The sequence below is a fragment of the Squalius cephalus genome (genome assembly GCF_949319135.1).
Source record: "Squalius cephalus genome assembly, chromosome: 24".
Lineage (NCBI taxonomy): Eukaryota > Metazoa > Chordata > Actinopteri > Cypriniformes > Leuciscidae > Squalius > Squalius cephalus.
Window position 1 is genome coordinate 8228518 of NC_137145.1, and position 13309 is coordinate 8241826.

General features: G+C 38.8%; 1 protein-coding gene across 1 annotated transcript in view; it reads left to right on the plus strand.

The window, feature by feature from the left end:
* The window catches only part of LOC307152094 (uncharacterized protein), a 35426-nt gene extending 24181 nt beyond the window's left edge, over positions 1-11245 (plus strand). Inside the window, 40 exon segments of the mRNA XM_079860479.1 lie at positions 442-656; positions 751-894; positions 978-1134; positions 1238-1265; positions 1437-1548; positions 1703-1795; positions 1915-1978; positions 2072-2170; positions 2252-2355; positions 2437-2611; positions 2763-2881; positions 2978-3127; positions 3212-3382; positions 3474-3794; positions 3796-3858; positions 3860-3937; positions 4029-4116; positions 4207-4324; positions 4419-4542; positions 4647-4783; positions 4875-5130; positions 6058-6300; positions 6406-6582; positions 6680-6825; positions 6910-7000; positions 7085-7474; positions 7550-7676; positions 7881-7999; positions 8199-8395; positions 8482-8665; positions 8761-8926; positions 9018-9142; positions 9247-9555; positions 9655-9858; positions 9941-10066; positions 10162-10332; positions 10444-10548; positions 10638-10733; positions 10850-10981; positions 11123-11245. Of these exon segments, the coding sequence (XP_079716605.1) occupies positions 442-656; positions 751-894; positions 978-1134; positions 1238-1265; positions 1437-1548; positions 1703-1795; positions 1915-1978; positions 2072-2170; positions 2252-2355; positions 2437-2611; positions 2763-2881; positions 2978-3127; positions 3212-3382; positions 3474-3794; positions 3796-3858; positions 3860-3937; positions 4029-4116; positions 4207-4324; positions 4419-4542; positions 4647-4783; positions 4875-5130; positions 6058-6300; positions 6406-6582; positions 6680-6825; positions 6910-7000; positions 7085-7474; positions 7550-7676; positions 7881-7999; positions 8199-8395; positions 8482-8665; positions 8761-8926; positions 9018-9142; positions 9247-9555; positions 9655-9858; positions 9941-10066; positions 10162-10332; positions 10444-10548; positions 10638-10733; positions 10850-10981; positions 11123-11137 (5939 nt within the window). The 3' untranslated portion in view covers positions 11138-11245.
* Positions 11246-13309: the final 2064 nt, after the last annotated feature.

Sequence of the window (13309 nt, forward strand, 5' to 3'; positions counted from 1 at the left end):
GTAGACTCTAGTTTATCGTAGATATGCTGTTTTTTTATTGATAAATTACTTTTTATACTTGTCTATTGGCAGATTTTAAGTGGGACTCTTGACACGTTTTATAAATATGGACACTGTGGTATAACTGATATAACGTGGTACATAACTGAAACAGAAAAACAAGTGTTTAGTTTCATTTGTTAATGCAGTTTTTTATGTATTATAATGTATCAACAAAATGCATATTGTGACAGATGATTTAATTAGAGACGCCATAAATTAAGGACTATTGTGTTCACACTTTTTACATTTGAATAGGCCTTTTCACTTTAATATTCTATAAAGACCTTAACTACATGAGACCCTCTATGAATACTGTGTGTGGACAGTATGTTTGATTATCAATACTTATTTTATTGATTCAAAAAGCATGTCAATGTTTCTTATACAAATTTTAGTAAGCCGCCACCATGAGTACGGACGCTGAGATGGCCGTTTATGGCAAGGCTGCCGTTTACCTTCGTAAGCCTGAGAGGGAGAGAATTGAGGCTCAGAGCAAACCGTTTGATGCCAAGACTGCCTGCTATGTGGCTGATGTCAAAGAGTTGTACCTCAAGGGAACAATCAAGAGCAAAGAGGGTGGCAAAGCCACAGTTATTTTGCTTGACACTCAGGAGGCGAGTTTTAATTTCTACTTAATGTAGATGCTCATTAAATTACTTATTACATTGTTTTCTTTTATATCTATTATCTAATTTATCAAATTTAAAGGAGAGAACAGTAAAGGAAGATGACGTCTACCCAATGAATCCTCCCAAGTATGACAAGATTGAGGACATGGCCATGATGACCCATCTCAATGAAGCCTCTGTGCTGTATAACCTCAAAGAGCGTTATGCTGCATGGATGATCTACGTAAGTTCTGAAATGACATATAAAGCATTTAAGTTCATTTTTTCTGTGTTGTTGCAATCTGACCACGTCTCTGCTCATTTCAGACCTACTCTGGACTCTTCTGCGCAACTGTGAACCCCTACAAGTGGCTCCCAGTGTATGATGCAGAAGTGGTGTCTGCCTACAGAGGCAAAAAGCGTATGGAGGCCCCACCCCACATCTTCTCTGTCTCTGACAACGCATATCAGTTCATGCTCACTGGTAAGACATTATGGAATTGAATTCTGTAGAATTCATTAAGGTGAATTTGATGATGTTAATATAAGAAATATTTATCGGATATTTTACACATTACAATCAACAGATAGAGAAAACCAGTCTGTCCTGATTACGTAAGTATTTTCATTTAATCTCAGACCATGACAAAAATTAAAGTATAATGTAAATGGCAAATCTATGTGGAGATATTTACAAAACAGAATTTAAGAATGAACTTCTGAATATACTTTGAAAAGTCTACATGTCTTTTAAACTTCTGTTTTCTATCATCTCTCATAAACCAGTGGAGAATCTGGTGCTGGAAAGACTGTGAACACCAAACGTGTCATCCAGTACTTTGCCACAGTTGCAGTGGCAGGTGGTGAAAAGAAGAAAGATACTCCTGGCAAAATGCAGGTATGATATATAAAACTACATACATTTTATTTTGAATGATGGTGATTTACACTCATCTCACATGATATGTGAATTTGTGAAGTGCCTATAAATAGTGTTTAGTCATTAAATAGAAAACAAATGAAAATAACTGAAAACCCTTCAAACATCACAGGGCTCTCTTGAGGACCAGATCATTGCTGCCAACCCTCTGCTTGAGGCTTATGGTAATGCCAAGACTGTGAGAAATGACAACTCCTCTCGTTTTGTAAGTAAACCAATAAAACTTTTTATTTACAATAAACTTAGTCAATTGTGTTGGATTTTTCTATACAGAGTTTTATATAAAGAGATTATTTATGTATTGTGCCATTTTGTTTCAAACAGGGTAAATTTATCAGAATTCACTTCGGCACCACTGGAAAACTGGCTAGTGCTGACATTGAGACATGTAGGTGGACATGATTTCATTGATCCATCCTGAACAGTTGTCTTTGTCTGTCACTCTTCAGATGATTGTGACTCAAGTAGATTCTCTCAACAGATCTGCTGGAGAAGTCTAGAGTGACATTCCAGCTTCCAGATGAGAGAGGCTACCACATCTTCTACCAGATGATGACCAACCATAAGCCTGAGCTGCTTGGTAGGTGCACACATTTCATTCAGTGTTAAATGCCAGATAATATTGTAAGACACTGTTTCTAAAAATCTGTGTATTTTACAGAAATGACGCTAATCACCACCAACCCCTATGACTACCCTATGTGCAGTATGGGTCAGATCACAGTGGCCAGCATTGATGATAAAGAGGAGCTGGTTGCTACTGATGTGAGTCATTTGAATATTGACATACTGTATGTTTATATGGCAGAAAGGATCCTAGAGTGCATTCTTCTCTGTAATTTTCAGACTGCTATTGACATTCTGGGCTTTACTAATGAGGAGAAAATGGGCATCTACAAGTTCACTGGAGCTGTGCTTCATCATGGCAACATGAAGTTCAAGCAGAAGCAGCGTGATCATGGCAACATGAAGTTCAAGCAGAAGCAGCGTGAGGAGCAGGCTGAGCCTGATGGCACAGAGGGTGAGACTAAATTGTACTAATATGTGTCATAACATGCAGTGCTTTGAATGGAGAGATCCTTATTTCTATTTTCACAAAGAAAATGGTGGTTTTCATTTAGTTTTCATGGCAAGAAAAGGGATGGATTTTTGTGCAACTTTTTTATTTGCAGAGGCTGACAAAGTTGCCTATCTTCTGGGTTTGAACTCTGCTGATATGCTGAAGGCTTTGTGCTACCCCAGAGTCAAGGTCGGAAATGAGTTTGTGACCAAAGGCCAGACCGTGCAACAGGTATAGTAACATTTCCAGCATGCCATGTGTTTAACCTCAAATTTTGGCTAATTATTGCAGAAGCAGAATGAAATATCCACTCTATTCTACTTACAGGTGTACAACTCTGTTAGCGCCTTGGCCAAATCTATCTATGAGAGGATGTTCTTGTGGATGGTCATTCGTATCAACCAGATGTTGGACACAAAACAACAAAGAAACTTCTTCATTGGTGTGCTGGATATTGCTGGCTTTGAGATCTTTGATGTAAGAATGATTCTTTTATCTCTTTTTTAATGGAACATTGAGTGATATTCAGAAGTCAGTAAATGGTTCTATTTCTTCATCCAGTTCAACAGCATGGAGCAGCTGTGTATCAACTTCACCAATGAGAAACTGCAACAGTTTTTCAACCACCACATGTTTGTGCTGGAGCAAGAGGAGTACAAGAAGGAGGGCATTGTTTGGGAGTTCATTGACTTCGGCATGGACTTGGCTGCTTGCATTGAGCTCATTGAGAAGGTTTTTACTGGTTTATGAACTTATTCATTTCCAATTTCTATGCTTGAAATCTTAAAATTGTAATACTTAAACAACATTCTTTTATAAACAGCCCATGGGTATCTTCTCCATCCTTGAAGAGGAGTGCATGTTCCCCAAGGCTTCAGACACTTCCTTCAAGAACAAGTTATATGATCAGCATCTTGGCAAGAGCAATGCTTTCCAGAAACCAAAGCCTGTCAAAGGCAAAGCTGAAGCCCACTTCTCCCTGGTTCACTACGCTGGAACTGTGGACTACAACATTTCTGGCTGGTTGGACAAGAACAAGGATCCACTGAATGAGTCTGCTGTGCAGCTGTACCAGAAGTCTTCTGTCAAACTGCTGGCTACTCTCTACCCACCTGTTGTTGAGGGTAAAGAAAAAATCTATTTAACAAAACTTTGATTTAGCTTTGCACTTTCTTTCTTGTTTTTGCATTTATACATGTTCCTTTGTATTTTATCTCAATAGAGGCTGGTAAAAAGGGAGGCAAGAAGAAGGGTGGCTCCATGCAGACTGTGTCCTCCCAGTTCAGGGTATGTATAGAGATGACATCACAGCAATATTTCTGTATTTGAAGAAAAAGAGAAATACAAAGCATGGTTAACCCTTTTCTATTCTTCACAGGAGAACTTGGGCAAACTCATGACCAACTTGAGGAGCACTCACCCTCACTTTGTGCGTTGCCTGATTCCCAATGAGTCAAAGACTCCAGGTAAAGTATTAAAAAGTTTACAGATATTCTGCCACTCAATTTATATGATGAAATTAATTTACCAAGTTAATGGTGTAAACTTTGTTATAGGTCTCATGGAGAACTTCCTGGTTATCCACCAGCTGAGGTGTAACGGTGTTCTGGAGGGTATCAGAATCTGCAGAAAGGGCTTCCCCAGCAGAATCCTCTATGGTGACTTCAAACAGAGGTATAAATGACACCACATGAAAATACAATTTCCTGTTGGAGACTCTTTATTAGAAGATATAAATCATTTTGATAAATCTTCCCATCTTCCATAGATACAAGGTGCTGAATGCCAGTGTTATCCCAGAGGGACAGTTTATTGATAACAAGAAGGCCAGTGAGAAACTCCTGGGATCCATCGACGTTAATCATGACGAGTACAGATTTGGAACCACAAAGGTCCATATTTAGCTTTACAAATTTCAAAGATTCGGTGATCATGGTCATTTAGCTTATACAGGTTAAATCAATATTTTTTGATTTACTGTTTTACATAAATTCAGGTGTTCTTCAAAGCTGGTCTTCTGGGTGTTCTTGAGGAGATGCGTGATGAGAAATTGGCTACTCTGGTCACAATGACTCAGGCTCTTTGCCGTGGCTACGTGATGAGGAGGGAATTTGTGAAGATGATGGAAAGGAGGTGAGTATTGTCATTAGTAAAGATGACATCAACAATATTATAATTTATATAATTATAATGATTATGGCATTTAATGATGAATTTTTCTCAGGGAGTCCATTTACACCATCCAATACAACATCCGTTCATTCATGAATGTCAAACACTGGCCATGGATGAAGGTTTACTACAAGGTTAAGCCTCTACTGAAGAGTGCCGAAACTGAGAAAGAGCTGGCAAACATGAAAGAGGACTTTGTAAAATGCAAAGAAGATCTTGCCAAGGCTGAAGCCAAAAAGAAGGAACTTGAAGAGAAGATGGTAGCACTGCTGCAAGAGAAAAATGATCTACAGCTACAAGTAGCATCTGTGAGTATTTTTTTAGATGCACCGATAATAAATTTCTCTGCTGATACCGATAGCTGATTATTCAGAATGATATCGGCCGATGCCAGTACTTATACCAATAATTTGATTTTTCTTAAGGAAAAAAAAAAATCTCTCCCAAATAATGCTGCAAACAATACAGAGAACCTTCTCATTTGGTACACTATAATATTATAATTTTAAATTAACAACAGAGCTATTATATTCAACTGCTATTTATATCCAGATAAAATAGGCTATTTACAAAAAAGCTGAAATGTTTGTACAACTCAGTTATAAGTTAGTTTTCATAAACACTTCATGGCGAATTTATTCAAACATACATATATAATTAACAGTAAATAAGCTCTTCTCTAGTGTTTTTATAGCTAACTAACAAACTGTGAGTGACAACTTGATAACTTTCCTGAGGTAAATGTAACATTAAGTGATATTGTTCACAAGCTGTTTTATTGACATCTTTCCGCGGTTGAAATACAGATTGAGTGATTATGAGTCATGATACGGATTTCAGTAAGTTGTATACTGTATCTTTCATATATATATATATATATATATAAAATCAGAATACCTTCTGAAATTCATGCATGTTTTTCGAGATATATTAAAGTGAAAGAATATACTTATTTTGTCTATTATTGGACGGGAGGAGCTACAAATAATGTTTGATGTAGGGAAAAAACGTAGATCTGGCAACCCTGGCTTGACCTACGGGTGATTCATAGCGTCAAATAAAGCCTACATTAACGTCACTATTTTTTTTTTAACTGTTAAAGCGTTATTGTCGCGTTAACTTGCCCTAAATTTAACACAAGAGAGATTTTCTTCACACACAGTATGAGTTGTAGTCTGACACATTAAAATGAGCAAAGTGGTTTCCAATGATATAGCAACCTATTTTCTTAACAGGAATCTGAGAATCTCTCAGATGCTGAGGAGAGGTGTGAGGGTCTGATCAAAAGCAAAATCCAGCTTGAAGCTAAACTCAAAGAGACAACTGAGAGACTGGAGGATGAGGAGGAAATCAATGCTGAACTGACGGCCAAGAAGAGGAAACTGGAGGATGAGTGCTCTGAGCTGAAGAAAGACATTGATGACCTGGAGCTCACCTTGGCTAAAGTGGAGAAGGAGAAACATGCCACTGAGAATAAGGTTGGAGATTGAGTTGGTTTAAGATTAGATTTAATCTCTGTTTTATGTGTTGATATAGAAAATGAAGTGTAAAATATAAGCTTATTTGGAACAAAAATCACACAGGTGAAGAACCTGACAGAGGAAATGGCATCTCAGGATGAGAGCATTGCCAAGCTTACGAAGGAGAAGAAAGCCCTCCAAGAGTCACATCAGCAGACACTGGATGATCTTCAGGCCGAGGAGGACAAAGTCAACACCCTGACCAAATCCAAGACAAAGCTTGAGCAGCAAGTTGATGATGTGAGTTGATAATGTAAACATGTTATTAATTCATCAAATTAGCTTCTTTTTTTTTTTTTTTTGCTGTGAACATATTTTATTTATCATTGTCCTGTAGCTTGAGGGTTCCCTTGAACAAGAGAAGAAGCTCCGCATGGACCTGGAGAGAGCCAAGAGAAAGCTTGAAGGAGACCTGAAATTAGCCCAAGAGTCCATCATGGACCTGGAGAATGACAAGCAGCAATCAGAGGAGAAAATAAAAAAGTGATTAAAGCATAAAATCTTTGAAAACATCATTGTTAAGTTTTGTTTTTGTTTTGCAAACCACTTATTGTTGAACACCCACAGGAAAGACTTTGAAACAAGCCAGCTGCTTAGCAAGATAGAAGATGAACAATCTCTGGGTGCTCAACTCCAAAAGAAGATCAAGGAGCTTCAGGTATTTTGAGATTTTTTTCAACATTACGATCAATATAATTAAATGCTGAACAATAAAAATCAAATGAACTACTTACCACCATAGGCCCGCATTGAGGAACTTGAGGAAGAGATCGAGGCTGAGCGCGCTGCTCGTGCCAAGGTTGAGAAGCAGAGAGCTGATCTCTCCAGGGAACTTGAGGAGATCAGTGAGAGGCTTGAGGAGGCTGGAGGAGCCACTTCTGCTCAGATCGAGATGAATAAGAAGCGTGAAGCTGAATTCCAGAAGCTGCGTCGTGATCTTGAAGAGTCCACCCTCCAGCATGAAGCTACTGCTGCTGCCCTCCGCAAGAAGCAGGCAGACAGTGTGGCCGAGCTGGGAGAGCAAATCGACAACCTGCAGCGTGTCAAGCAGAAGCTTGAGAAAGAGAAGAGCGAATTCAAAATGGAGATTGATGATCTTTCCAGCAACATGGAAGCTGTTGCCAAAGGAAAAGTAGGAAATTTTATGTTTAAAGAATACATAACATGTTGAAGTTTTTCAATTATCTAATAACTTTTGTATTTGCAGGGCAATCTTGAGAAGATGTGCCGCACACTTGAGGACCAACTTAGTGAAATAAAATCCAAGAATGATGAGAATATCCGCCAGTTAAATGACCTCAGTGCTCATAGAGCAAGACTTCAAACTGAAAATGGTAACTAATGAAAATCATGAATAAATTAATAGTATTCCAACAGTAACTGAGTGTGGTGTATTAAGATTATATATATAGCACTGAATTTCTGACAGTCTTATCAGATGAAAACACACTTATTTACATTTTGCTTTCAAAGAGTTTGTTTTGATAGTAACTGATAGAGACAGCACAATCTGACACAGTGAATCTAAATCTATACAGGTGAGTTTGGCCGTCAGCTGGAGGAGAAGGAGGCTCTGGTTTCTCAGCTCACCAGAGGCAAACAAGCTTTCACTCAGCAAATCGAGGAGCTTAAGAGGCATATTGAAGAGGAGGTTAAGGTAATATAGCATAATGAAAACAAACACATAATTTCCACTTACTACACAACAAAGCTAATATAATGCAAAAAAATTAACACAACACTATACAACAAAGCTAATGTAATACAATAAAGCTATCACATTTTGTATCGCTAATTAGTAAGTCGCTTTGGATAAAAATGAATTAATGTAAATATTATGTGACTTTGTCCTTTAGGCTAAGAACGCACTGGCCCATGCTGTGCAATCTGCCCGTCACGACTGCGACCTGCTCCGTGAGCAGTTTGAGGAAGAGCAGGAGGCAAAGGCTGAGCTGCAGCGGGGAATGTCAAAGGCCAACAGTGAGGTTGCTCAGTGGAGAACCAAATATGAAACTGATGCCATCCAGCGCACTGAGGAGCTTGAAGAGTCCAAGTATGAACATCAAAAGAAGTGATATGTGTTAATAATTTGTGCAATTGCATGCATCTTCTGACTAAATGTTACAAAAAATATAACAGGAAGAAGCTGGCTCAGCGTCTGCAAGATGCAGAGGAACAAGTTGAGGCAGTAAACTCTAAATGTGCATCTCTGGAGAAGACCAAACAGAGACTCCAGGGTGAGGTGGAGGACCTCATGATTGATGTGGAGAGAGCCAATGGTTTGGCTGCCAACCTTGACAAGAAGCAGAGAAACTTTGACAAGGTACAATCAATTTCTCTTTTTTAAAAGCATGGCCAGAATGGGCTTTGTTCAACATGTTACATATGAAACCTGACCCTGAAATATATGGACCAAAGGTCCTGGCAGAATGGAAGCAGAAATATGAGGAAGGTCAGGCAGAGCTGGAAGGTGCCCAGAAAGAGACTCGTTCACTCAGTACTGAACTGTTCAAGATGAAGAACTCCTATGAGGAGAGTCTGGATCATCTGGAGACCCTCAAGAGAGAGAACAAGAATCTGCAGCGTAAGATTCGAGATATCCAAAGCGACTTACTAATTAGATGTAGTGATTCACAATATATTTATGTTGATAATATTTTCTTTATAACTTGTAGAGGAGATTTCAGATCTGACAGAGCAGTTAGGTGAGACTGGTAAGAGCATCCATGAACTGGAAAAGGCCAAGAAGACAGTGGAGACTGAGAAGTCAGAGATTCAGACGGCCCTGGAAGAGGCCGAAGTGAGTATCTGGAGATTAATATGTCATTCTTGCTCAAACCATTTTACTGTGTTGTTAAATATTATTTTAATTCTGAAATTACATGTTGTTTTTATATTTCATAGGGCACCCTGGAGCATGAGGAGTCCAAGATTCTTCGTGTCCAGCTTGAGCTAAATCAGGTCAAAAGTGAGATTGACAGGAAGCTTGCAGAGAAGGATGAGGAGATGGAGCAGATCAAGAGGAACAGCCAGAGAGTCATTGAATCCATGCAGGGCACTCTGGACTCTGAAGTCAGGAGCAGGAATGATGCCCTGAGAATCAAGAAGAAGATGGAGGGAGACCTTAATGAGATGGAGATTCAGCTGAGCCATGCCAATCGCCAGGCTGCTGAGGCCCAGAAACAGCTCAGGAACGTTCAGGGACAACTCAAGGTGGGATGTAGTAATATGTTTGTATAATCTAACCTTTGTTAGATTAAGGTCACCAGAAAACACACTGAAAGCTCATTCTAAAGCTATCGTTATGTTCAGGATGCCCAACTGCACCTTGATGATGCCCAGAGAGGACAGGAAGACATGAAGGAGCAGGTGGCCATGGTGGAGCGCAGAAACACTCTGATGCAGTCTGAGATTGAGGAGCTGAGATCTGCTCTGGAGCAGACAGAGAGAGGCCGCAAAGTGGCTGAACAAGAGCTGGTGGATATCAGTGAGCGTGTTGGGCTGCTGCACTCTCAGGTAAGGGCATTTTGTTTCCCTGAAATTAAGGGAATTGAGAGCATCATTCAAAATGTTCAAACTGTTGCTTTCCATTTTGTAGAACACAAGTCTCCTGAACACCAAGAAGAAGCTTGAGGCTGACCTTGTTCATGTCCAGAGTGAAGTTGATGACACTGTACAGGAAGCCAGAAATGCAGAGGAGAAGGCCAAGAAGGCCATTACTGATGTGAGCAACAGTAGCTGCCAAATGTTTCATAAGACGCTTACATACATTTTACATAAAAAATGTGGATCTAATGACTTTCTGTATTAATGCAAAAGGCTGCAATGATGGCAGAAGAGCTGAAGAAGGAGCAGGACACCAGTTCTCACCTTGAGAGGATGAAGAAGAATCTGGAGGTCACAGTGAAGGACCTGCAGCACCGTCTGGATGAGGCTGAGAGTCTGGCCATGAAAGGAGGAAAGAAACAACTCCAGAAGTTGGAGAGCAGGGTGAGAACTTTTAAGGGATCACAACAAACATTATTTTAAAATTAAAGCATTATTTCAGGTTCCCAATGACTACATTTGTACTTGTCTGAGAATTTTTATGTGCTATCAAAGGTCCGTGAGCTTGAGACTGAAGTTGAAGCTGAGCAGAGACGTGGAGCTGATGCTGTTAAGGGTGTCCGCAAATATGAGAGGAGAGTGAAAGAGCTCTCTTATCAGGTATGACCATGTCTGACTAAATCCATTGAGTCATTCATACATGCATTTATAGTCAAATATTTAGAATAAATCTATGCAATTGTTTTTAGACTGAGGAGGACAAGAAGAACATCAACAGACTTCAGGATCTGGTTGATAAGCTGCAGCTGAAGGTCAAAGTCTACAAGAGGCAGTCTGAGGAGGCGGTATGTATATATTTTTACACATTGATTATTAATTAATTAGTAATTTATTTACTGGTGAGATATCACTGCTGCTCCACAGCTTAGTTAACAAGCATGGTAAAAATTTTACTCTTTAGGAGGAACAAGCCAACACTCACCTGTCCAAGTTGAGGAAGGTGCAGCATGAGCTTGAGGAGGCTGAGGAGCGTGCTGACATTTCTGAGTCTCAGGTCAACAAGCTCAGAGCCAAGAGCCGTGATGCTGGAAAGGTCAGTTGCATAACTTCAGAGTCTGTACTCAGTAGATGCGTTCTCACATTTACAGAGTAGAAACATATGTAGTATTCAGCTTATTCTTGAAAATGTACTGATTACTTACATGACTTATGAATGTGCTTCATTTTGTTTTAGGCCAAAGAAGAGTGAAACCCCCAAACCCAAAGGGAGCCTCTACTGAAGTCATATAATATGATTGTTCTGTAGAATTACTTTTAAAATTCTTTTTGAAATAAATCTGTCCTTACCATGTGCAAACATTTGTTTTGGAGTGATTGATTAAAATAATGACATTATCACTTACAGTAAGTACTGAAATATTTCTAAAGTTATAAAAGTACATAATAGCTTTGTCAGGAATAACACGATATCTTCCGAACATTCACTTTTTTACTTAATATTGAAAGAAATATAGAACACTGCGCATTTTTCATTTATCATTTTAAAAAAAAAAAGATTTTGGCTTGATATTTTACGTTCTGGGGTTGAAAACAATCAGCTTGAATATTCATCTCTACATTTGAGCGGGAATGAAACGCCCATTTTTCCGCTGATTGGTCAACCAGACATCAAACCGTGCCGTCAGTTGTTCATCAGTTCCTCTCTATGGTTCCTCTCAACAGAATAATAGTCCTCCTCCTCTGCAACAGCTGTTCGGATTCCTAACGCGTTTATTTCAACTACATTTCATCTCTTTCTCATCAAACAACCAGACTTGCGATTGCAATGGCTTAACACAAACTGTACTGGGGCAGAGTCAGGGCTTCACAGAAGTGTAGACATGAATTCACCTACATGTGGAATCGGCGCTCCACCCACAACTACCCCCAGCCTACAACTTTGGCACACCACCTGTTTTATTTTCATTTTAATTTTTTTTTTCTCCCAGGTTTTTTTATTGATTATAAACACAAATAAGAGTGTAAACAGTGACAAAAAGTATAGATAAACACAGTGTGTACCAATATTAATAAACAAAACAAAAACAGAAAAAAACAAAAACCACAGTCAGAATAAAAAGTCAGTTGTTCAAGCTGTTTATGATGTAATACAACCATCAGAAACCAAATCTTACTCCTTACCCATCAGGCCCAAATGTCCTAATTAGGACTGGTTAAGAAAATAGACTTTTTTAGATTAGACTTTTTCACGAATCACCAGCACGCCAAACTTTGACGCTCGTTTTTGGGGGGTCTTTTAGTCTGACGGCTGTCTTTTTGCGGTTTACATACAATATATCGCGATTAGAGCAAAGCACTTAAGAATAAATAACTAACTATTCACAATCCTCAGCTGGATCCGTTGCTCTTCGAAATGAAACCGAAACCAGTAAATTTTTTCCAGGATTATATTACTATTGCGCTATTTTTATTCCTTACAGTGTCGCAAGACGACGTACATTAATCTGATAAAACTTGATGTGTTTTATCGAGCTGATGTGGGCGTTGACAGGTTTGCATGGATTGCCTCAGATCATTTGCGTTTCAATAGCGTGCGCTCTCCGTAGGCGTGTTCACATTAGTAGATAATGAGTTGCCATCAGAATGACTGACATCTCTCTCTTTTCATACAGATTACATAAACAGAATATTTGTTTTTGTTTTGAAATAGATGATTTAATAGCAGAAACTTAAATGCTCACAAAGATATATTGCTCATGTCTGTGTGACTAGTGTCACTAGTATTCGCTGAGTTTTAAGTTTAGAGATGTGCTCCAGAAAAAAGTTCACGAGACCGAGAGGCAGAAAGCATACCCTGTTTATTCTTAAATTACAGTTTATTTTTTCATATTTCTTAAGTCTGTATGACCACAAATGACGGAGTAGGCCTATTCTAAGTCTATTTTGCTGCTATGTGGAAAAAAAAATCCAGCAAAACGCACTGACGCGTATATGTCGACCCCATTTGGTTAAGCTGATAAAAAATATTTATGTAATGTTATCCGTGTTATTTCATCTGCAACAACAACGTGAACTTTTATAAAGATCCGTTATTTGGCCATTAACTTTTAAATGCATTGTTATGCATATGACTATGAGGAGAGTCTCCGCATGAAAGACCCGCGACTGCAGATCAACGTGCTATTGCATTTCTCTCCGATACACTAGGAAATTAAATTAAATGTGGAGGATTTTATCTTTGACAATATGATTGACAGGTCAGTTTACGTGACAGGATGCGTGTAACTAAGTGACAGAGAGCAACTGTTAAAGACACTATTTTATGTCATGATAGTCCCAAGCTTGTCTACTCTTCTGCTACACACTCAAAAGTATGTACTTTTTTTAAACAAAAAGAGTACATACTTTTAGGGTGTAGTAA